The sequence below is a fragment of the Cydia amplana genome, chromosome 12 (assembly GCF_948474715.1).
Source record: "Cydia amplana chromosome 12, ilCydAmpl1.1, whole genome shotgun sequence".
Lineage (NCBI taxonomy): Eukaryota > Metazoa > Arthropoda > Insecta > Lepidoptera > Tortricidae > Cydia > Cydia amplana.
The window spans coordinates 12,434,756-12,459,806 of record NC_086080.1 but is presented as its reverse complement, the minus strand read 5'-3'; the positions used below and the strand labels follow the sequence as shown (position 1 = coordinate 12,459,806).

The following is a 25,051-nucleotide window of genomic DNA, read 5'->3' as shown; positions in this document are numbered from 1 at the left end:
TAACTCAACTTATGCTCCTAAGGCGACGGCTGAAAAAAATAGTCAGAATCGGGTCCATACGATGCCACTTGCAGAACGATGTCAGCAGACCATGCTTATTCGAGATAGATAGGTCATTTGCGAGCGATCAAAAGAGATGTTCCGGAAAAAAATAAAACTGGAAAATCTGAATAACTCAACTTATGCTCCTAAGTCGACGGCTGAAAAAAATAGTCAGAATCGGGTCCTTATGATGCCACTTGTCAGCAGATCATACTGATTCATCTATATTGAATCAGTATAGTCTTCTGACCTCGTCCTGCAAGTGGCATCGTAAGGACCCGATTCGGACTATTTTTTTTAGCCGTCGACTTAGTGAGCATAAGTTGAGTAATTCACATTCTCAAATTTAATTTTTTTCCGGTAAATCTGTTTCGAACGCCCGCAAATGACCTATCTAACTCGAATAAGCATGGTGTGCTGACATCTTTCTGCAAGTGGCATCGTAAGGACCCGATTCTAACTATTTTTTTCAGCCGTCGACTTATGAGCATAAGTTGAGTAATTCAGATTTTTACATTTTATTTTTTTCCGGCAAATCTGTTTAGAACGCCCGCAAATGACCCATCAATCTTAAATCAGTATGGTCTGCTGACATCGTCCTGCAAGTGGCATCGTAAGGACCCGATTCTGACTATTTTTTTCAGCCGTCGACTTAGGGAGCATAAGTTGGGTTATTCAGATTTTCAAGTTTTATTTTTTTCCGGTAAATCTGTTTAGAACGCCCGCAAATGACCTATCTATTTTGAATCAGTATAGTCTTCTGACTTCGTCCTGCAAGTGGCATCGTAAGGACCCGATTCGGACTTTTTTTTAGCCGTCGACTTAGGGAGCATAAGTTGAGTAATTCATATTTTCAAGTTTTATTTTTTTCCGGTAAATCTGTTTCGAACGCCCGCAAATGACCTATCTATCTCGAATAAGCATGGTCTGCTGACATTGTTCTGCAAGTCGCATCGTAAGGACCCGATTCTGACTATTTTTTTCAGCCGTTGACTTAGGAGCATAAGTTGAGTTATTCTAATATTTAAGTTTTTTTTTTCTAGAAAATCTGTTTATAACGCCTGCAAATGACCTATCTATCTTGAATCTGTATGGTCTTCTGACGTCGTCCTGCAAGTGGCGTCGTAAGGACCCGATTCTGACTATTTTTTTCAGCCGTCGACTTAGGAGCATAAGTTGAGTAATTCAGATTTTCAAGTTTTATTTTTTTCCGGTGAATCTGTTTCGAACGCCCGCAAATGACCTATCTATCTTGAATAAGCATGGTCTGCTGGCATCGTTCTGCAAGTGGCATCGTAAGGACCCGATTCTGACTTTTTTTTCAGCCGTCGACTTAGGAGCATAAGTTGAGTTATTCCGATTTTCAAGTTTTATTTTTTCCCGGTAAATCTGTTTAGAACGCCCACAAATGACCTATCTATATTGAATCAGTATAGTCTTCTGACGTCGTCCTGCAAGTGGCATCGTAAGGACCCGATTCGGACTATTTTTTTTAGCCGTCGACTTAGGAGCATAAGTGAGTAATCCATATTTTCAAGTTTTATATTTTTCCGGTAAATCTGTTTCGAACGCCCACAAATGACCTATTTATCTTGAATCAGTATGGTTTTCTGACGTCGTCCTGCAAGTGGCATCGTAAGGACCCGATTCGGACTATTTTTTTCAGCCGTCGCCTTAGGAGCATAAGTTGAGTTATTCAGATTTTCCAGTTTTATTTTTTTCCGGAAAATCTCTTTTGATCGCCCGCAAATGACCTATCTATCTCGAATAAGCATGGTCTGCTGACATCGTTCTGCAAGTGGCATCGTAAGGACCCGATTCTGACTATTTTTTTCAGCCGTCGACTTATGAGCATAAGTTGAGTAATTCAGATTTTTACATTTTATTTTTTTCCAGTAAATCTGTTTAGAACGCCCGCAAATGACCTATCAATCTTGAATCAGTATGGTCTTCTGACATCGTCCTGCAAGTGGCATCGTAAGGACCCGATTCTGACTATTTTTTTCAGCCGTCGACTTAGGAGCATAAGTTGAGTTAATCCGATTTTAATGTTTTATCTTTTTCCGGTAAATCTGTTTAGAACGCCCGCAAATGACCTATCTATCTTGAATAAGCATGGTCGGCTAGCATCGTTCTGCAAGTGGCATCGTAAGGACCCGATTCTGACAATTTTTTTCAGCCGTCGACTTAGGAGCATAAGTTGAGTTATTCTGATTTACAAGTTTTATTTTTTCCGGTGAATCTATTTCGAACGCCCGCAAATGACCTATCTATCTCGAATAAGCATGGTCTGCTGACATCGTTCTGCAAGTCGCATCGTAAGGACCCGATTCTGACTATTTTTTTCAGCCGTTGACTTAGGAGCATAAGTTGAGTTATTCTAATATTTAAGTTTTTTTTTTCTAGAAAATCTGTTTATAACGCCCGCAAATGACCTATCTATCTTGAATCTGTATGGTCTTCTGACGTCGTCCTGCAAGTGGCGTCGTAAGGACCCGATTCTGACTATTTTTTTCAGCCGTCGACTTAGGAGCATAAGTTGAGTAATTCAGATTTTTAAATTTTTTTTTTTCCGGTAAATCTGTTTAGAACGCCCGCAAATGACCTATTAATCTTGAATCAGTATGGTCTGCTGACATCGTCCTGCAAGTGGCATCATAAGGACCCGGTTCTGACTATTTTTTTCAGCCGTCGACTTAGAGCATAAGTTGAGTTGTTCCGATTTTCAAGTTTTATTTTTTTCCGGTAAATCTGTTTAGAACGCCCGCAAATGACCTATCTAACTCGAATAAGCATGGTGTGCTGACATCTTTCTGCAAGTGGCATCGTAAGGACCCGATTCTGACTTTTTTTTTCAGCAGTCGACTTAGGAGCATAAGTTGAGTTATTCCGATTTTCAAGTTTTATTTTTTTCCGGTGAATCTATTTCGAACGCCCGCAAATGACCTATCTATCTCGAATAAGCATGGTCTGCTGACATCGTTCTGCAAGTGGCATCGTAAGGACCCGATTCTGACTATTTTTTTCAGCCGTCGACTTATGAGCATAAGTTGAGTAATTCAGATTTTTACATTTTATTTTTTTCCGGAAAATCTGTTTAGAACGCCCGCTAATGACCTATCAATCATGAATCAGTATGGTCTGCTGACATCGTCCTGCAAGTGGCATCGTAAAGACCAGATTCTGACTATTTTTTTCAGCCGTCGACTTAGGAGCATAAGTTGAGTAATTCAGATTTTTACATTTTATTTTTTTCCGGTAAATCTGTTTCGAACGCCCGGAAATGACCTATTTATCTTGAATCAGTATGGTTTTCTGACGTCGTTCTGCAAGTAGCATCGTAAGGAACAGATTCGGACTATTTTTTTCAGCCTTCGCCTTAGGAGCATAAGTTGAGTTATTCAGTGTTTCCAGTTTTATTTTTTTCCGGAAAATCTCTTTTGATCGCCCGCAAATGACCTATCTATCTCGAATAAGCATGGTCTGCTGACATCGTTCTGCAAGTGGCATCGTAAGGACCCCATTCGGACTATTTTTTTTAGCCGTCGACTTAGGGAGCATAAGTTGAGTAATTCAGATTCTCAAATTTTATTTTTTTCCGGCAAATCTGTTTTGATCGCCCGCAAATAACCTATCTATCTTGAATCAGTATGGTCTACTGACGTCGTCCTGCAAGTGGCATCGTAAGGACCCGATTCGGACTATTTTTTTTAGCCGTCGACTTAGAAGCATAAGTGAGTAATCCATATTTTCAAGTTTTATTTTTTTCCGGTAAATCTGTTTCGAACGCCCGCAAATGACCTATTTATCTTGAATCAGTATGGGATTCTGACGTCGTCCTGCAAGTGGCATCGTAAGGACCCGATTCGGACTATTTTTTTCAGCCGTCGCCTTAGGAGTATAAGTTGAGTTATTCCGATTTTCAAGTTTAATTTTTTTCCGGCAAATCTGTTTTGATCGCCCGCAAATCACCTATCTATCTTGAATCAGCATGGTCTGCTGACGTCGTTCTGCAAGTGGCATCGTAAGGACCCGATTCTGACTATTTTTTTCAGCCATCGACTTAGGAGCATAAGTTGAGTTATTCAGATTTTCCAGTTATATTTTTTTCCGGAAAATCTCTTTTGATCGCTCGCAAATGACCTATCTATCTCGAATAAGCATGTTCTGCTGACATCGTTCTGCAAGTGGCATCGTAAGGACCCGATTCGGACTATTTTTTTCAGCCGTCGACTTAGGAGCGTAAGTTGAGTTATTCAGATTTTCCAGTTTTACTTTTTCCGGTAAATCTGTTTAGAACGCCCGCAAATGACCTATCTATCTCGAATAAGCATGGTCTGCTGACGTCGTTCTGCAAGTGGCATCGTAAGGACCCGATTTCTGACTATTTTTTTCAGCCGTCGACTTAGGAGCATAAGTTGAGTTATTCTGATTTTCAAGTTTTATTTTTTTCCGGTGAATCTATTTCGAACGCCCGCAAATGACCTATCTATCTCGAATAAGCATGGTTTGCTAACATCGTTCTGCAAGTGGCATCGTAAGGACCCGATTCTGACTATTTTTTTCAGCCGTCGCCTTAGGAGCATAAGTTCAGTTATTCAGATTTTCCAGTTTTATTTTTTTCCGGAAAATCTCTTTTGATCGCTCGCAAATGACCTATCTATCTCGAATAAGCATGTTCTGCTGACATCGTTCTGCAAGTGGCATCGTAAGGACCCGATTCGGACTATTTTTTTCAGCCGTCGCCTTAGGAGCATAAGTTGAGTAATTCAGATTTTTACATTTTATTTTTTTCCGGTAAATCTGTTTAGAACGCCCGCTAATGACCTATCAATCATGAATCAGTATGGTCTGCTGACATCGTCCTGCAAGTGGCATCGTAAGGACCAGATTCTGACTATTTTTTTCAGCCGTCGACTTAGGAGCATAAGTTGAGTAATTCAGATTTTTACATTTTATTTTTTTCCGGTAAATCTGTTTCGAACGCCCGCAAATGACCTATTTATCTTGAATCAGTATGGTTTTCTGACGTCGTTCTGCAAGTGGCATCGTATGGACCAGATTCGGACTATTTTTTTCAGCCTTCGCCTTAGGAGCATAAGTTGAGTTATTCAGTGTTTCCAGTTTTATTTTTTTCCGGAAAATCTCTTTTGATCGCCCGCAAATCCCCTATCTATCTCGAATAAGCATGGTCTGCTGACATCGTTCTGCAAGTGGCATCGTAAGGACCCCATTCGGACTATTTTTATTAGCCGTCGACTTAGGGAGCATAAGTTGAGTAATTCAGATTCTCAAATTTTATTTTTTTCCGGCAAATCTGTTTTGATCGCCCACAAATAACCTATCTATCTTGAATCAGTATGGTCTTCTGACGTCGTCCTGCAAGTGGCATCGTAAGGACCCGATTCGGACTATTTTTTTTAGCCGTCGACTTAGAAGCATAAGTGAGTAATCCATATTTTCAAGTTTTATTTTTTTCCGGTAAATCTGTTTCGAACGCCCGCAAATGACCTATTTATCTTGAATCAGTATGGGATTCTGACGTCGTCCTGCAAGTGGCATCGTAAGGACCCGATTCGGACTATTTTTTTCAGCCGTCGCCTTAGGAGCATAAGTTGAGTTATTCCGATTTTCAAGTTTAATTTTTTTCCGGCAAATCTGTTTTGATCGCCCGCAAATCACCTATCTATCTTGAATCAGTATGGTCTTTTGACGTCGTCCTGCAAGTGGCATCGTAAGGACCCGATTCGGACTATTTTTTTTAGCCGTCGACTTAAGAGCATAAGTTGAGTTATTCCGATTTTCAAGTTTTATTTTTTTCCGGTAAATCTGTTTAGAACGCCCGCAAATGACCTATCTATCTCGAATAAGCATGGTCTGCTGACGTCGTTCTGCAAGTGGCATCGTAAGGACCCGATTTCTGACTATTTTTTTCAGCCGTCGACTTAGGAGCATAAGTTGAGTTATTCTGATTTTCAAGTTTTATTTTTTTCCGGTGAATCTATTTCGAACGCCCGCAAATGACCTATCTATCTCGAATAAGCATGGTTTGCTGACATCGTTCTGCAAGTGGCATCGTAAGGACCCGATTCTGACTATTTTTTTCAGCCGTCGCCTTAGGAGCATAAGTTGAGTTATTCAGATTTTCCAGTTTTATTTTTTTCCGGAAAATCTCTTTTGATCGCTCGCAAATGACCTATCTATCTCGAATAAGCATGTTCTGCTGACATCGTTCTGCAAGTGGCATCGTAAGGACCCGATTCGGACTATTTTTTTCAGCCGTCGACTTAGGAGCGTAAGTTGAGTTATTCAGATTTTCCAGTTTTATTTTTTTCCGGCAAATCTCTTTTGATCGCTCGCAAATGACCTATCTATCTCGAATAAGCATGGTCTGCTGACGTCGTTCTGCAAGTGGCATCGTAAGGACCCGATTCTGACTATTTTTTTCAGCCATCGACTTAGGAGCATAAGTTGAGTTATTCTGATTTTCAAGTTTTATTTTTTTCCGGTGAATCTATTTCGAATGCCCGCAAATGACCTATCTATCTCGAATAAACATGGTCTGCTGACATCGTTCTGCAAGTCGCATCGTAAGGACCCGATTCTGACTATTTTTTTCAGCCGTTGACTTAGGAGCATAAGTTGAATTATTCTAATATATAAGTTTTTTTTTTTAGAAAATCTGTTTATAACGACCGCAAATGACCTATCTATCTTGAATCTGTATGGTCTTCTGACGCCGTCCTGCAAGTGGCGTCGTAAGGACCCGATTCTGACTATTTTTTTCAGCCGTCGACTTAGGAGCATAAGTTGAGTAATTCAGATTTTCAAGTTTTATTTTTTTCCGGTGAATATATTTCGAACGCCCGCAAATGACCTATCTATCTTGAATAAGCATGGTCTGCTGGCATCGTTCTGCAAGTGGCATCGTAAGGACCCGATTCTGACTATTTTTTTCAGCCGTCGACTTAGGAGCATAAGTTGAGTTATTCCGATTTTCAAATTTTAATTTTTTTTGGGAAAACTGTTTTGATCGCCCGCAAATGACCTATTTATCTTGAATCAGTATGGTTTTCTGACATCGTTCTGCAAGTGGCATCGTAAGGACCCGATTCGGAATATTTTTTTCAGCCGTCGCCTTAGGAGCATAAGTTGAGTTATTCAGATTTTCCAGTTTTATTTTTTTCCGGAAAATCTCTTTTGATCGCCCGCAAATCCCCTATCTATCTCGAATAAGCAGGGTCTGCTAACATTGTTCTGCAAGTGGCATCGTAAGGACCCGATTCGGACTATTTTTTTTTAGCCGTCGACTTAGGGAGCATAAGTTGAGTAATTCAGATTCTCAAATTTTATTTTTTTCCGGCAAATCTGTTTTGATCGCCCGCAAATCACCTATCTTGAATCAGTATGATCTTCTGACGTCGTCCTGCTAGTGGCATCGTAAGGACCCGATTCGGACTATTTTTTTAGCCGTCGACTTAAGAGCATAAGTTGAGTTATTCCGATTTTCAAGTTTTATTTTTTTCCGGTAAATCTGTTTAGAATGCCCGCAAATGACCTATCTATCTCGAATAAGCATGGTCTGCTGACGTCGTTCTGTAAGTGGCATCGTAAGGACCCGATTCTGACTATTTTTTTCAGCCGTCGACTTAGGAGCATAAGTTGAGTTATTCTGATTTTCAAGTTTTATTTTTTTCCGGTGAATCTATTTCGAACGCCCGCAAATGACCTATCTATCTCGAATAAGCATGGTTTGCTTACATCGTTCTGCAAGTGGCACCGTAAGGACCCGATTCGGACTATTTTTTTTAGCCGTCGACTTAGGGAGCATAAGTTGAGTAATTCAGATTCTCAAATTTTATTTTTTTCCGGCAAATCTGTTTTGATCGCCCGCAAATCACCTATCTATCTTGAATCAGTATGGTCTTCTGACGTCGTCCTGCAAGTGGCATCGTAAGGACCCGATTCGGACTATTTTTTTTAGCCGTCGACTTAAGAGCATATGTTGAGTTATTCCGATTTTCAAGTTTTATTTTTTTCCGGTAAATCTGTTTAGAACGCCCGCAAATGACCTATCTATCACGAATAAGCATGGTCTGCTGACGTCGTTCTGTAAGTGGCATCGTAAGGACCCGATTCTGACTATTTTTTTCAGCCGTCGACTTAGGAGCATAAGTTGAGTTATTCTGATTTTCAAGTTTTATTTTTTTCCGGTGAATCTATTTCGAACGCCCGCAAATGACCTATCTATCTCGAATAAGCATGGTTTGCTTACATCGTTCTGCAAGTGGCATCGTAAGGACCCGATTCAGACTATTTTTTTCAGCCGTTGCCTTAGGAGCATAAGTTGAGTTATTCAGATTTTCCAGTTTTATTTTTTTCTGGAAAATCTCTTTTGATCGCCCGCAAATGACCTATCTATCTCGAATAAGCATGGTCTGCTGACGTCGTTCTGCAAGTGGCATCGTAAGGACCCGATTCGGACTATTTTTTTCAGCCGTCGACTTAGGAGCGTAAGTTGAGTTATTCAGATTTTCCAGTTTTATTTTTTTCCGGCAAATCTGTTTCGAACGCCCGCAAATGACCTATCTATCTCGAATAAGCATGGTCTGCTGACATCGTTCTGCAAGTGGCATCGTAAGGACCCGATTCTGACTATTTTTTTCAGCCGTCGACTTAGGAGCGTAAGTTGAGTTATTCAGATTTTCCAGTTTTATTTTTTTCCGGCAAATCTGTTTCGAACGCCCGCAAATGACCTATCTATCTCGAATAAGCATGGTCTGCTGACATCGTTCTGCAAGTGGCATCGTAAGGACCCGATTCTGACTATTTTTTTCAGCCGTCGACTTAGGAGCATAAGTTGAGTAATTCAGATTTTTAAATTTTATTTTTTTCCGGTAAATCTGTTTAGAACGCCCGCAAATGACCTATCTATCTCGAATAAGCATGGTTTGCTTACATCGTTCTGCAAGTGGCATCGTAAGGACCCGATTCAGACTATTTTTTTCAGCCGTTGCCTTAGGAGCATAAGTTGAGTTATTCAGATTTTCCAGTTTTATTTTTTTCCGGAAAATCTCTTTTGATCGCTCGCAAATGACCTATCTATCTCGAATAAGCATGGTCTGCTGACATCGTTCTGCAAATGGCATCGTAAGGACCCGATTCTGACTATTTTTTTCAGCCGTCGACTTAGGAGCATAAGTTGAGTAATTCAGATTTTTAAATTTTATTTTTTTCCGGTAAATCTGTTTAGAACGCCCGCAAATGACCTATCTATCTCGAATAAGCATGGTCTGCTGACGTCGTTCTGCAAGTGGCATCGTAAGGACCCGATTCTGACTATTTTTTTCAGCCATCGACTTAGGAGCATAAGTTGAGTTATTCTGATTTTCAAGTTTTATTTTTTTCCGGTGAATCTATTTCGAACGCCCGCAAATGACCTATCTATCTCGAATAAGCATGGTCTGCTGACATCGTTCTGCAAGTCGCATCGTAAGGACCCGATTCTGACTATTTTTTTCAGCCGTTGACTTAGGAGCATAAGTTGAATTATTCTAATATTTAAGTTTTTTTTTTCTAGAAAATCTGTTTATAACGCCCGCAAATGACCTATTTATCTTGAATCTGTATGGTCTTCTGACGCCGTCCTGCAAGTGGCGTCGTAAGGACCCGATTCTGACTATTTTTGTCAGCCGTCGACTTAGGAGCATAAGTTGAGTAATTCAGATTTTCTAGTTTTATTTTTTTCCGGTGAATATATTTCGAACGCCCGCAAATGACCTATCTATCTTGAATAAGCATGGTCTGCTGGCATCGTTCTGCAAGTGGAATCGTAAGGACCCGATTCTGACTATTTTTTTCAGCCGTCGACTTAGGAGCATAAGTTGAGTTATTCCGATTTTCAAATCTTAATTTTTTTTGGGAAATCTGTTTTGATCGCCCGCAAATGACCTATTTATCTTAAATCAGTATGGTTTTCTGACATCGTTCTGCAAGTGGCATCGTAAGGACCCGATTCGGAATATTTTTTTCAGCCGTCGCCTTAGGAGCATAAGTTGAGTTATTCAGATTTTCCAGTTTTATTTTTTTCCGGAAAATCTCTTTTGATCGCCCGCAAATCCCCTATCTATCTTGAATAAGCAGGGTCTGCTAACATCGTTCTGCAAGTGGCATCGTAAGGACCCGATTCGGACTATTTTTTTTAGCCGTCGACTTAGGGAGCATAAGTTGAGTAATTCAGATTCTCAAATTTTATTTTTTTCCGGCAAATCTGTTTTGATCGCCCGCAAATCACCTATCTTGAATCAGTATGATCTTCTGACGTCATCCTGCTAGTGGCATCGTAAGGACCCGATTCGGACTATTTTTTTAGCCGTCGACTTAAGAGCATAAGTTGAGTTATTCCGATTTTCAAGTTTTATTTTTTTCCGGTAAATCTGTTTAGAATGCCCGCAAATGACCTATCTATCTCGAATAAGCATGGTCTGCTGACGTCGTTCTGTAAGTGGCATCGTAAGGACCCGATTCTGACTATTTTTTTCAGCCGTCGACTTAGGAGCATAAGTTGAGTTATTCTGATTTTCAAGTTTTATTTTTTTCCGGTGAATCTATTTCGAACGCCCGCAAATGACCTATCTATCTCGAATAAGCATGGTTTGCTTACATCGTTCTGCAAGTGGCATCGTAAGGACCCGATTCGGACTATTTTTTTTAGCCGTCGACTTAGGGAGCATAAGTTGAGTAATTCAGATTCTCAAATTTTATTTTTTTCCGGCAAATCTGTTTTGATCGCCCGCAAATCACCTATCTATCTTGAATCAGTATGGTCTTCTGACGTCGTCCTGCAAGTGGCATCGTAAGGACCCGATTCGGACTATTTTTTTTAGCCGTCGACTTAAGAGCATATGTTGAGTTATTCCGATTTTCAATTTTATTTTTTTCCGGTAAATCTGTTTAGAACGCCCGCAAATGACCTATCTATCACGAATAAGCATGGTCTGCTGACGTCGTTCTGCAAGTGGCATCGTAAGGACCCGATTCTGACTATTTTTTTCAGCCGTCGACTTAGGAGCATAAGTTGAGTTATTCTGATTTTCAAGTTTTATTTTTTTCCGGTGAATCTATTTCGAACGCCCGCAAATGACCTATCTATCTCGAATAAGCATGGTTTGCTTACATCGTTCTGCAAGTGGCATCGTAAGGACCCGATTCAGACTATTTTTTTCAGCCGTCGCCTTAGGAGCATAAGTTGAGTTATTCAGATTTTCCAGTTTTATTTTTTTCCGGAAAATCTCTTTTGATCGCCCGCAAATGACCTATCTATCTCGAATAAGTATGGTCTGCTGACGTCGTTCTGCAAGTGGCATCGTAAGGACCCGATTCGGACTATTTTTTTCAGCCGTCGACTTAGGAGCGTAAGTTGAGTTATTCAGATTTTCCAGTTTTATTTTTTTCCGGCAAATCTGTTTCGAACGCCCGCAAATGACCTATCTATCTCGAATAAGCATGGTCTGCTGACATCGTTCTGCAAGTGGCATCGTAAGGACCCGATTCTGACTATTTTTTTCAGCCGTCGACTTAGGAGCATAAGTTGAGTAATTCAGATTTTTAAATTTTATTTTTTTCCGGTAAATCTGTTTAGAACGCCCGCAAATGACCTATCAATCTTGAATCAGTATAGTCTGCTGACATCGTCCTGCAAGTAGCATCGTAAAGACCCGATTCTGACTATTTTTTTCAGCCGTCGACTTAGGAGCATAAGTTGAGTAACTCAGATTTTTAAATTTTATTTTTTTCCGGTAAATCTGTTTAGAACGCCCGCAAATGACCTATCAATCTTGAATCAGTATGGTCTGCTGACATCGTTCTGCAAGTGGCATCGTAAGGACCCGATTCTGACTATTTTTTTCAGCCGTCGACTTAGGAGCGTAAGTTGAGTTATTCTGATTTTCAAGTTTTATTTTTTTCAGGTGAATCTGTTTCGAACGCCCGCAAATGACCTATCTATCTCGAATAAGTATGGTCTGCTGACATCGTTCTGCAAGTGGCTTCGTAAGGACCCGATTCTGGCTATTTTTTTCTGCCGTCGACTTAGGAGCATAAGTTGAGTTATTCAGATTTTCATGTTTTATTTTTTCCGACAAAACTGTTTTGAATGCCCGCAAATGACCTATCTATCTCGAATAAGCATGGTCTGCTGACATCGTTCTGCAAGTGGCATCGTAAGGACCCGATTCTGACTATTTTTTTCAGCCGTCGACTTAGACACATTACTTGCCTCGGCTGGCCCATATATATGAATTTTTAGATTTTTTTTTACGGCATATCTAATGAGATCCTATCGATTTTAATGCCTGAACAAAAGTGAACTAACGTCGCCCGATGACTTCACATAGTTAGTTTGACTGATTTCGAGGTGGGGTGGTTAGCGTGAAGACAGCCACCCCACTTTAAAAAAAATAAAAAATGAAGGAATCGGGTCCAAACGATTCCAATGCCTGAACAATCATGAACTAACGAATATCTTGCTATCTAGACCAAAAAAACTTGCAAAAAGTGGTATGGGGTGGCTAGCGTGAAGACAGCCACCCCCATAGAATAAAAAAATATAAAACTACGGAAATCCTTTAATCTGTTTTGAGCGCCCGCATGTTACTATACTGTCTGGGCTATAGATCGTCTATAGATGCTGATTTAGGGCATATAATCGTTATTATCTGTGTCGATTGCTAGTTACGCCTACTTACTGACTAGTATCTCGGCTAGCCAATATGAATTTTTCGATTTTATTTTTTTATAGCAAATCTAATGAGATCCTAACGATTTTAATGCCTGAACAAACGTGAACTAACGTCGCCCGATGACTTCACGTAGTTAGTTTGACTGATTTCGGGGTGGGGTGGTTAGCGTGAAGACAGCCACCCCACTTTAAAAAAAAATAAAAAAATGAAGGAATCGGGTCCAAACGATTCCAATGCCTGAACAATCATGAACTAACGAATATCTTGCTATCTAGACCAAAAAAACTTGCAAAAAGTGGTATGGGGTGGCTAGCGTGAAGACAGCCACCCCCATTTTGTTTTTAAAAAAAATCGATGTTGGAATCGGGTCCTTACGGTTTTACCTACTGAACAAACGTGAACTAACGATGAACTAACGATATAGATATGCCATTTGCGGGCAAACGATATGGGGTGGTCAACTTCACGAGCATCTCGCACTTGGCCGCTTTTTAGATATGTTGAAATTAAATTGATAACCATTACCAATCTATATATAATACTGCTGGGTATAGGCTAAATCACACTGCAGAAGATAGTTTCAGCTATAGGAAGTCCTCATGCTTACGAACTTTAGTTAGATAACAACGCGAGAAATAATGATGATAACAATATCATCATATTCCTCGCGTTATCCTGGCTTCTTGTCACGGCTTTTTAATAGATTTTATTTATGGGCTAAACAAGCAGTTTCATTGAATCTTGTTAATCTAGTATCTCAACAATCCTAATCTGTGAGTGTACAATTGATAAGAATTTATCAGTATTTGGAGCCTTTACATATGAGGATTTATCTCCAGTAACTAGATATGTATGCCATGGATGTTTATCAATATTCATTGTATATATTTATTCATTTATTTTCAAGTTTAAGTTAGTGTAACATTTTCCAACCATATTTTAGCAAAACCTCAGGAATGGGTCAAATGGGAGTAGTCTCTTTTAATTCAGTTTTGTTCCACATGAAGCACATGTAAATTCTAGCTACAGTCAGACCAAGCTAAGTTTGCAGCGATTTTGATATCCCAGATGGTGTAAGTGTTATTTTAAATGTCAAACTTCTATGAAATTATGATGTTACTTAACACATGCACTGTCTGGGTTATCAAAATGACTGCCAACTTAGCTTGGTCTGACTATGGCAGGTAGATATTCTAAGTTAATATGGCAATTGCAGGTTTTTAGGGTTCCGTAGCCAAATGGCAAAAAACGGAACCCTTATAGATTCGTCATGTCTGTCTGTCTGTCCGTCTGTCTGTCCGTCCGTATGTCACAGCCACTTTTCTCCGAAACTATAAGAACTATACTGTTGAAACTTGGTAAGTAGATGTATTCTGTGAACCGCATTAAGATTTTCACACAAAAATAGAAAAAAAACAATAAATTTTTGGGGTTCCCCATACTTCTAACTGAAACTCAAAAATTTTTTTTTCATCAAACCCATACGTGTGGGGTATCTATGGATAGGTCTTCAAAAATGATATTGAGGTTTCTAATATCATTTTTTTCTAAACTGAATAGTTTGCGCGAGAGACACTTCCAAAGTGGTAAAATGTGTGTCCCCCCCCCCGTAACTTCTAAAATAAGAGAATGATAAAACTAAAAAAAATATATGATGTACATTACCATGTAAACTTCCACCGAAAATTGGTTTGAACGAGATCTAGTAAGTAGTTTTTTTTTATACGTCTTAAATCGCCTAAATACGGAACCCTTCATGGGCGAGTCCGACTCGCACTTGGCCGCTTTTTTTTGTAATCAAGCTGCTTAATTTTTACACAGTAACTACAAACTAGGATGTTTGAAATTTATGGTAGGTGCATTTTGTTGCATTTAGATATTTTAGTTTGTACATAAATTCATGAATTTACATAGCCATCCTTTTTTGAAGTCAATATAAAGGACTATTATTATTTTGGTAAGCAAACCAATGTAACTGTTAAAACGTTATTGACCTCAATCAAAACAGAACTGACCAACCTTCCAATTTGAAATGTTAATCAACATAAGCAACCACAGCTTTGATTGATTCAATAGTCATAATAAAAAATACGAGAGCCAAGTCGGCTCGCCATCCTTATTAACGTTTCAAACCGCGTCTCCCTATGCGTGTAAGTGATTCCTCTAAGTATGCAACTCAGGCGCGTTTGTAGTCAATGTACACCCAATACACTTTTAGCCCCTATGGTAATAGTATTAAGGTCTAAAACTAGTCGAACTTTGATTGCATACCATACATTCGCCTCCGAATATAAGCTTACACCTTTGCACTTTATTGCACTGCAATAAGGCGAAGAATGCGTACATATTATTGACGCAAACTGTGCTAGTCCTGCCTGAGTCAGCGTGACCCGAAGTACTCGAGACAATTGTGCATTGGCAATTAAATTTAATGAGATTAAATTGTGCTATTTCTGGACATCTGCCGCTAGTAGCGGATGCCAGTCTTATCAGTACTAACATCTCTTTTGAGGAAAATTACAGGTCAAAAATTACTATGTAAAAAAACTGTAACGTTCCCTATAAGCATTATTTTTTATCGCCTTTTTATTTAGAACATCCCAATATACCTAATATGTATATAGGAATATTTTTCAGTCATTATGAATACATTTAGGATTACCCACTGACACGTCCATCCCGCAAGCTAGTATTTAAATCAATAAAATATATTATGTATAGAAATGAAGTTAGATTCTCCTACAGCAGCACAGGGGCAGGCTATGAACGTTGAGATTATTCCTTCACATTTTGACAATATGATTGAAATAAACTTTCGTCACCTCCGTAGGTGGCGTAGGTACCACGTGTATCTACTACAGCTGACAAATGTAAATGTGCGATAATCTTGCAGTCTAAAAGGACCACACATTTGCTCTTCTATGAACTGTAATCGCTATACTTACCTACGACACGAGGAAGAAGCAAATTAAGGATAAGTTCGCAGTAGATTGAGTAGGTTAGTCGATAGATGTTTGTAGGAAGGTAAAAGTACCCGAAAAATCAATCGCGTAGGTACATATTCTACGTAAAGCCAAATATGACCTAATAGGATTGGATTTGACGGTTGTACAATTAAGCTTTTTCTCTATACGCACTAAATGGGGCCCATTTCAGGAATTTATTTAATTACCTTTATTTACCGACGTTTCGACACAGGTAATTAAATAAATTTCGCGAGAGCCGTCTATAAATGTGAGTTAATATGTGTTTAAAACGCGAAAGTTTAGAATATTACATTTCAGGAATGTTACAAGTTTTGTTTTACACGTGTGTAACCATGGCACCCTATAGGGGAGAACGTGGACAAAGAATTGCCAATATATGTAACAGTTATACTTAACTATTCTATTCTATTAAAATCAGTACAACAGAGCCAGTAGTAGGGGTTAGGATAGGTATTGCTATCTTACATTTATTGGGAATTAATTGTCACCCAGTACCAGTACCTACATATGAACATTTATTATCCTTAAAATATTCGGAAATGTGCTGCAGGTGTACACGGTTCTGTGTTTATTTTAACTTGCCAAATATCGTAATGTTTTGTAGCATTAGTAAAGCGAATTTTTGGCGTATTATGTATGTACATGGATTTCTAAAACAACATTTGCACATGCTTTACATTACCTGACGATTTGACTGGTTAAATAATTAAGCAATCAATAAATTTTCATTGGCGTCAAGTACGTTACATTCGATCATCAATGCGAAGTGATTTAAATCCTAGTTATGTGCATAATCGATGACTATTCGCGTGCAGTACGGCTATTATACTCGCAACGCTTACAGGGTGCATATCGGGAAACCAGTCAAAGCGTGAACTTCGATTACACATAGTTGTCTTTAATATTATGTCAAGTTATTCTAGACAGTATAAATATGATTTGTGAATAAGACAGTAGACCGTCCGTCATAGACATATTGCAAGCATGATTAGAATTTATAACAGAGACATGATGCAAGGTATAACACTTGATCGGGTACGAAATGGAAAGGAATTTATTTCAATGTAAAAACACCTTTATTGCTGCAATGAACGCATTGTTTACATTTAATTGTGTATCATTTTACGATTCTTATAATGAGATCAGATTGGCTTTTAGCATAGCAGTCACATATAGAAAATTAGCAGCTAGTCAAACATTACACAAACACCTACTTTTTATTTAGCCTTTACAACGAAATGATGAAACATAATTATTACATCTCCCAGTTGTTCATAATCGTGATACACGTGGTCACAATAAGCAGGAAATAACATTTACAATTTGCCATCAGCTAATCCTTTATCTCGGCCACATAGTACAAAAAAATAACGTGAGCCTGGATAAGTTGATGGGGAATGCTGGCGGCAAGCAGCTAGCTCGAGAAATACTCAAATTTCTCCAAATTTTACTCCATCGTGAGACTCGTCCGAACTCCAAACGTAGATAAGAGCGCGGTCAACCCGGGTAATGTTGCCCACGATCTTTGATTATAAGGGAACAACCAGAGTTAGAATATAATAGACTTCCGTAGCTTTATCTGTATTAGGTTAGGCACTAGATGCCTTAGATACCGAAGCTTCCGCCTACGACTCGCAACCGGCTCTTTGCCGTTTATTCCATTAATCGAACGCCATTCTGAAGTCTCGTAAACGGTGGTGCAATGTTAATAGGCAGCTTGTCTCAACGTGCGTTATTTGGGGCAGCTGTTTGAATGCTGGCCGACGTCATAGGAGTTTAGATCGGTGTGGTTTCCGTCAATACGTTTACGTTTTGTTGAAAGTCGGCATCGTACTTACCTAGCTAATTACTTGTTTATAGATGTCCTTTCTTAAAATGAGTTATCAAACTTTTGTGTAAAGGTTTCAAGGCTTCTTATAAATTTTCCTGAACGATTGCCGAAAGTTCTTTCAGAAGATTTGTCTTTTAAATCATTTTCTTTATTGGAATGCCGTGAGATATAATAAAATTGTTTATAGATATAAATTTGGTTTCTAATACGTAATAACGCTTTCTAGCAAGTTCAAAGAACATGATACAAGCCTAACAACACACCCATCAGTGGTCGTAGCCCGTTGTTTGAACCTTCTGCCCTACTCACTAATTACCGGTGCTTACAAAACGAGGGTAGCACAATGCCTCGCTCGCTCTGCGCATATCTATTAGCTCTAACAATGACAACGTAGGCTAGGCATGTTGCCTCGAGAAGCTTTTTTTAAAAGAACCGTGACGTGTATGAATTGTAAAATATCAAACACCGACTACGAAATAAAGAAAGACGTAAAGTTCAAAGGACCGGCTTAGGAGCCTACTATTTTCAGTTCCTTCAGTTTTGTCACAGAGAAGCAAATAATTATGTTTGAATTGTCACTTTTTAGCTTTCTCAGTGCGCCGGGTAGAGAGCTCTATCTCATCACGAAATAAATCGAGTTCCCTTGTGAACGAAGTAGGCTGATGATTTTATGACGAGTTGCAGGGATTGAATAGTTGCTTTTGCTCACCTGATACGTGCTTACCTGTGCAGGGAACTTATGGGATGTGATACTATCCTATAAGTCCCTTATTATTTTAAGGAAAGGCATGAAATATCAATTGGCCTCATTTATGGGTTGCTGGTTTTAGGCCAATTTTCTTTACTTTATTGGCTATATCACATCTGTCTAATAGAAATTGTTTATTCTTGGAAGAAAAACAGATAAAAAGACATAATACACACAGAGATAACAGATAATATATCTGTGGATCTTGGTCACATCAGTTGGGATTTGAGAATTTCTTGAACTCTGTCCATCGTGTACTAACACTTACTAATGTCCCTTCAACTCACTATGAATAAAAAAACAACCCCTAATAAAATATTCAAAATAAACAATGCTCAAAATGAGACTAGACTGAAGTCGCGCCATGAGATCCTAATGGCTGGCCTTGTTCCTATAATAATGTGTTTCATCGATACGGTTCGCTAAATGAGCCATAATTGAGTTACAGCTGGTGAGACACCGTTCTCCAAGTACTTACTTTTTACTACTTGGGTTCTATTCTATAGGTGTAGCGAACTCTAAATACCAAATTTCGTAAATATGGTTTTGTATTTTCGGATGTGTTCTTAGTCTGTACATTACATCGCTACTAATAGGTCTATTTGTTATTTTTAACAACACTAACAACGGGGTATAGTCAACTAGCTTCTAATACATTAGCTACCTACATTCCATACATAAATGCAACTCATACGCCAGGTCAGCTCCTCGTGACCAGTCGGGTGATGCAAATGGTACAATAGAAGGTTTTATTTAATTCTCATCACCGAATTTCCGTCGTGTTTCCGTAACACTGCTCGCACGCTCCTACTTAGGGATGGAGTTAGGGTGCCCAGTCGAAACCAGCCAGTGTTTTTAAACATTTAAAATCATTAACACTACATTGCTCACCCTTCGTCGGTTAATACTCAGACAAACAAAACACTATTACCATCTGCCTGTTATTTATTTATATGTACTTAGTAATTCCACCTTCAATAAAACTATTGATTTGTCGAACAACTGACCTATTCGCCGTTGGGCAACGCATGCGAAGCACTCGATTCCCAATATTGTACCTACATATGTATGTTTCATTACCATATTTAAGATAACCATGTAAACAGATACGTGTAAATACAATATGTAACAATTTATAGCATTCAGGTTCAGGTATACGTAGTTTCACGAGAGTTGAGGTGAATGATTATTACATTTATTACACACACGGCTACATGAAGTACTGATTGCAAAAGTGAATGAATTAAATGAGTGAGTGAATGTAAATGTAAATAAAACGCTTAATTATATTTTTAATAGGTATCAACAACAGTGAAAAATAATTATATTATATTCACATACTTACGCATATGTGACCTGTATTTATTCATATAACCCATTTATTTAAATAATATCGGTCAAGATATTTTATTTTCTGATTTGTTTGAAGTCAATGAATTGTTCTATATAATACTTAGCATGTTTTATTATTTTATTAAATATTATATTAATACTTAACAAAATAATTTAAAGAAACTTTTTGGTGTTTCTTGCAATTCATTGTTGAACTTGCTATCGGTACAATATTACCGTAATTTCTAAATCTCCCTGTCATTACATGACATTCTCAACTCTCTTGGTACTACCATATTACACTGAACCCGAATCGTACAAGTAGGGCTTGCAATTCGAATATTCGAATATTCGAATTTGTCGAATATTCGACCTGTTTTGATATTCGAATATTCGGCCGCTCAGGTTTCGAATATTCGAATATTTTTTATTACTATAAAAAAATCTATGTCATCCGCTGTAGTTACAGTTTCTGTGTGTTTTACGGGTATTTACAGTGAATGAGGAACGGTAGGTACCCAAATACGAAGGAAATAATATTTTTACTGTATTCCTCTCGATAGACTTCGTGAATACAGTGAAACCTAACTCAATTTAAAAGAAAACGAAATCAAAAAGTATGTTATTTTTACGGTGCGTAAGTTTTAAGTTAAAGGGTCATTCTGTATATTCAGTACAAGCGTACGTTAAGCAAATTTTTGAAGTCTAAACCTTGCCACTTATCGCAATTCTCAAATTTAATCATACCAAACCTGCCCAACTTGGTAATCTAACCATGCACCTTTAGCTGACGAATAATCCACCCAGTACTCTCTCAACTAACTTTTCCCCTTAAATATTCCAATATTATTATAATTAGCCGGCCATTAGGAATAATAACTTGCCAAAACAAATAAAGTCAATAAAGATTCAAAATACAATGAAATTAAAGGCTTTTTTACAGGCCTCTGAGTGACAAGTTAATTTAAATCGGAAAATAATTACCTACTAAAAAAATATCTTACATACCTAGGTGTTTGGACGGTTAAAGTTATATTATTTCACGCAACGACGCATTTATAATAAGTTTTATCAAGAAATATTAAATACGTCTAATTTTGGCGTTTTACTTGTTTTTATAAATGTGGGCATCTTATAAATAGTAGGATGATAAAATCTAGTCAATTAAGTGGGTTTCTGCCAAATATCCTTAGTTTTAGCAATATGTGAAAAAAGCTTTTGAATAAAACGATAATAAACCGATTTCTCGTTCCTTTTCTTATTTTTTATAATATTCGAATAATTATTCGAATATTCGAATACGTCGTCAGAAAAAGTCGAATATTCGAATATCTGAAAGTTTCGAATATTTGCAAGCCCTACGTACAAGTAAACAAACAAACACTACTCAGACAAAGATCTCGTTTAGACATGGATATCTAGATCACATGCGCGTGAGTAGAGAACTAGCAATGCCATTGTTGTATGTGTAGTGCGGTACAGATCTCACAATAAAACTGGAACAGTAGTACAACAATAAACATACAATAAAATTACTACTTCATATTGTTGGTTGACCGTGTTTTTTATTTAATTTTAGATTTTTCATAGAACGCAATTAACTACATATCGTCGTTTTTACACACATTGATGGCGTCGCATCCGGCAATCGCATCAGTGTGATAACCGCCATAATAAAGGCTTCGTCACACAGGCGCGTTTTCCGGGCGGTGCGTGAGCGGGGCGCGCCGCTTTTACATATAAAACGCTCACGCCCCGCTCACGCGCCGCCCGGAAAATGCGCCTGTGTGAACGAAGCCTTAAGTTGTTTATGTAGATTTCGTAGTTACACTAGTTGGCCTAAGTATTGGACTGGCTACTATTACCACAGCTAGGCAAGCTATGAAAATATATTGCGTGATACCCTTCATACCAGCTGAAGACTCCGAAAATGATATTTGTTACACAAAAGTTACGCTTGTATTATAAGATTACAGATCTTTATAGAAACGACCCACTGAAGACTACTCTCGTAGGCGGGACACCTGTTGATACACTTGATACTTATTGGAAAGCGATGTATACGTTCGACGTACAACTTTGTTGATGTAACTTTAGGTGTTAGGTAACAAACAACGGAGACTCGAACAATGCGGGCCAGGGTCAACAATTTACCGAGTCAATGTTTTTTTTACCGAATATGAGATAAAAGGATTATGGAAATATTCCATCTGGCCCCTTAACTTTTTTTAACACATTTTTAAAACTAGTTAAGTGAATGCCTTATTGGTTTTTCTTTTTTAAACGATGAATTTCAAAGTCAAAATCTCCTTCTTAATTTAAACAAAAACTGAGCCATTCTAGTGTACCTGACCTAATCTAATCTTTTCACATAACACAAAGTACAAACGTAGCACGTTTGCTTTATCACCGTATGTTTAAACATTTGTGTTTTTACTGTTTTCTTTTACAGATTGGACGCAATGTATATCGAGCGACTCCCAGCCCAACAAATACCATCTTCGAATGTCGAGTGCTATCGCGGCACCACGCAACGCTCTACTATGACAAAGGACACTTTTACCTCGTGGTAAGTTTATTTGATTTCGCTTGTTAAGGGTGTCCTCAAATTAGTCGACGCCGAATCTATAAGCCAGCTAGAAAAATCGCTTTGTCAAATGACGTAGGAGCCGATTACCGTTTGTAGAATGAAGCTCTGAATCTGAAGCTTAAAGCGATGCTTCGATAACACACTTAAGGGTTTCCAAGTTTTTGTGCTTTTGAGAGGTATTTTCGTCTCTATAGCACTATTGGTATTGGGTTTGGCTTAGGTATACACTAATTTGATGAAATTTGAAATTACATGTTATAGTTTGCCTTATCGGATATCGGCTCTATCCAGTGTTAAGTTCGACTTCATGAGATGTAGGACCACTTATGTAACTATTACATTGTAACATCAAGTTCGCTGCGCCAATCGCGTGACGTGCAAATAGGTGAACGCTACAAAGTATAGCGTTGCTCTAATATTGAAGACACGATTGCTAAAGATGTATGTAAGCTGAAGACACGTTGTTTTGATGCCAAAACTTGTAGCTGTAACTAAAGAAAACGGAAAATCATAGGTATCAAAATCACCATTATATTGTATGTAGTTTACGACGATATGATATGATGTAACTTTCGGCGACTATCAGAACTGACAAGTGCTAAATACAAATACATACAAAATAATTTATTTCATTGACACACAGTACACAAAACATAAAGGCTGGAATAATATATGTATAAGTATGTTTATAAAACAATTTAAAAAGGTATTTAAAAAAATGTCAATCAAAAACTTGTAGTCTTATGTCGCAATTGTTGTAGACTCTGACCACGCTAATTTTACACAAACTTGGCAGTAAGAATGCATATGTACATATCCCTATAAGCTCCATACTTCACGTATCACTACTACTTGGCGTAACTTGGCATTCAAACTTAGCGTGGTCCGACTCTAACAAATAGGTACCTACTTACATGTATATTGTATACATTATTTTCTCCAAGTATTGCGATGATATAAAATATTCTTATAGCCAGTCTTTAATAGTGACAGTAGCACAGTGTTACGCGACACCATCACGCCTATTGTATTGATTTTGTCAAAGTCGAGAACCGGTACGTATGCAGGTGACCTAAATAGCAAATGATTTCAATGGCGGTCGATAAGAAGTTAAGAACTACACGGCAGTCTCATTCATTTATTATCCCATACTCGTGGCTGTGGATTAAGCCCCATTTAGACGGTTTAAGAACTTGCAATATTCGATACATTGCTTACACAGGGTACAATGAATACAGTCGGTCGAACAAATACCGCAATGTAACGCAAATCGCATGCAAGTTTTTGAACCGTCTACTCGTAAATGGCTTTATCAATTCGTCTGTTTAGGTCAGAATAACTCATGCAGGTTTGTCTTAGAATAATGCAAAATTAAAAAAAAAACCCGACAAATTTACACAGCACCACCCAGAGGTGGTAGAGATATTGAGTCCAAATTTGTATTAACCATCGTTGGCATACCACAAATTTAATCGAGCCGTATCGAATCTCCCTAGATCCGACAAGTCAGTTATTTTTCTTATAATAATTGTTTTTTAAACTACATCACAGATATGGGTTATTATTTAAAGGGGTTCAATTGTGTTCAGACTCAAATTTTCAAACATAATATAGAAAACTACAGTTTATTTTTTTAAAGTTGCTTAGGATGTTATCACTTAAACTTTTGGTGAATAGATTTTATTATAATTTATCTTTCTTTTGATAATACTTTAAATTTTCTGCACGAACGTCATGTTACGTGGTCCGGTTCGGATGATACCCTGACTACTTTATATATTGTTAAAATACAACGTATACAAAAACTTGCTGTTTACTATTGGTATATTGTTCATAATTGTGTTATACTATGCATGCAACAAACATTAAAAAATTAGGTCATTGATAAGATTATATTTTTTTACATTTCCCGTTGTTCCAAAATACACCATCATTTTCGTGGTCACACTTATTTAGTAATATTTTTAACAATAAAAGAGGAATCTTTTTAACTATAAAGCTACTTCGAAATAAGACTGTCTCACATTGAAGGATAATATCAACCGCAATCCATCGTTATTTTTCAATAATTCATGTAAATAAAGGTTCACGCGAGATTTGCATCAAAGATTGAGCGTCAATTTCGTTACGGTTTTAATTTGGTGAGTATTGAGTAAATAAATATAATGTTACGCTGGTGCTGTGTCATTTACAGTTAAATTATACAATATCGATTTCATGTTCTTCAAACCTATAGGATATTTACTGCAAAGCCGCGAAAGTAAGAAATCCTCACTTTCGTGGTCATCATTTTCGTGGTGCTATGGACCACGAAACTGATTTAAGACCACGAAAAAGATTTATTAAGTGATTTCACCCATAAGATGAGGGAAAAAAATAAAAAAATCGTTTTGCTCTGGAAGAAGAAAGACGAAAAGCTAGAGAAAGATATTATATTATATTATAAAACAGTAAAGATTCCTGAGAGGGCCTTAGCTGATGCGATAAATTTACTGTCCTGATTCACTGCCACCAGTATCGCTCTCCGATTTCCTGTCACTGCTATTGTCTGCTGAATCGCCACAACAACCAAAGCCAAGAACATCGCGTATACTTCAAACGCCATTTAGTAATTCTGCTAACACCAGTCCTAAAAATCCCACCCCTTACGACAAACGACGACGGCTACAGACATCACCCACTCTGGGCAACAACATGTGTGTACGACTGTACGACGATCATCTAGCAGTTCAGCTGCTAGTCTTAATGTGCGGTGTGACGGTGAACCATATCGCCGTAAAA

General features: G+C 38.1%; 1 protein-coding gene across 1 annotated transcript in view; it reads left to right on the top strand.

The window, feature by feature from the left end:
- Window positions 1-25,051, top strand: part of LOC134653047 (sarcolemmal membrane-associated protein) — a 74,342-nt gene that overhangs the window by 15,640 nt on the left and 33,651 nt on the right. Inside the window, exon 2 of the mRNA XM_063508330.1 lies at window positions 22,133-22,249. Coding sequence (XP_063364400.1) covers window positions 22,133-22,249 — 117 coding nt within the window. The remainder of the gene's footprint in view (window positions 1-22,132; window positions 22,250-25,051) is intronic.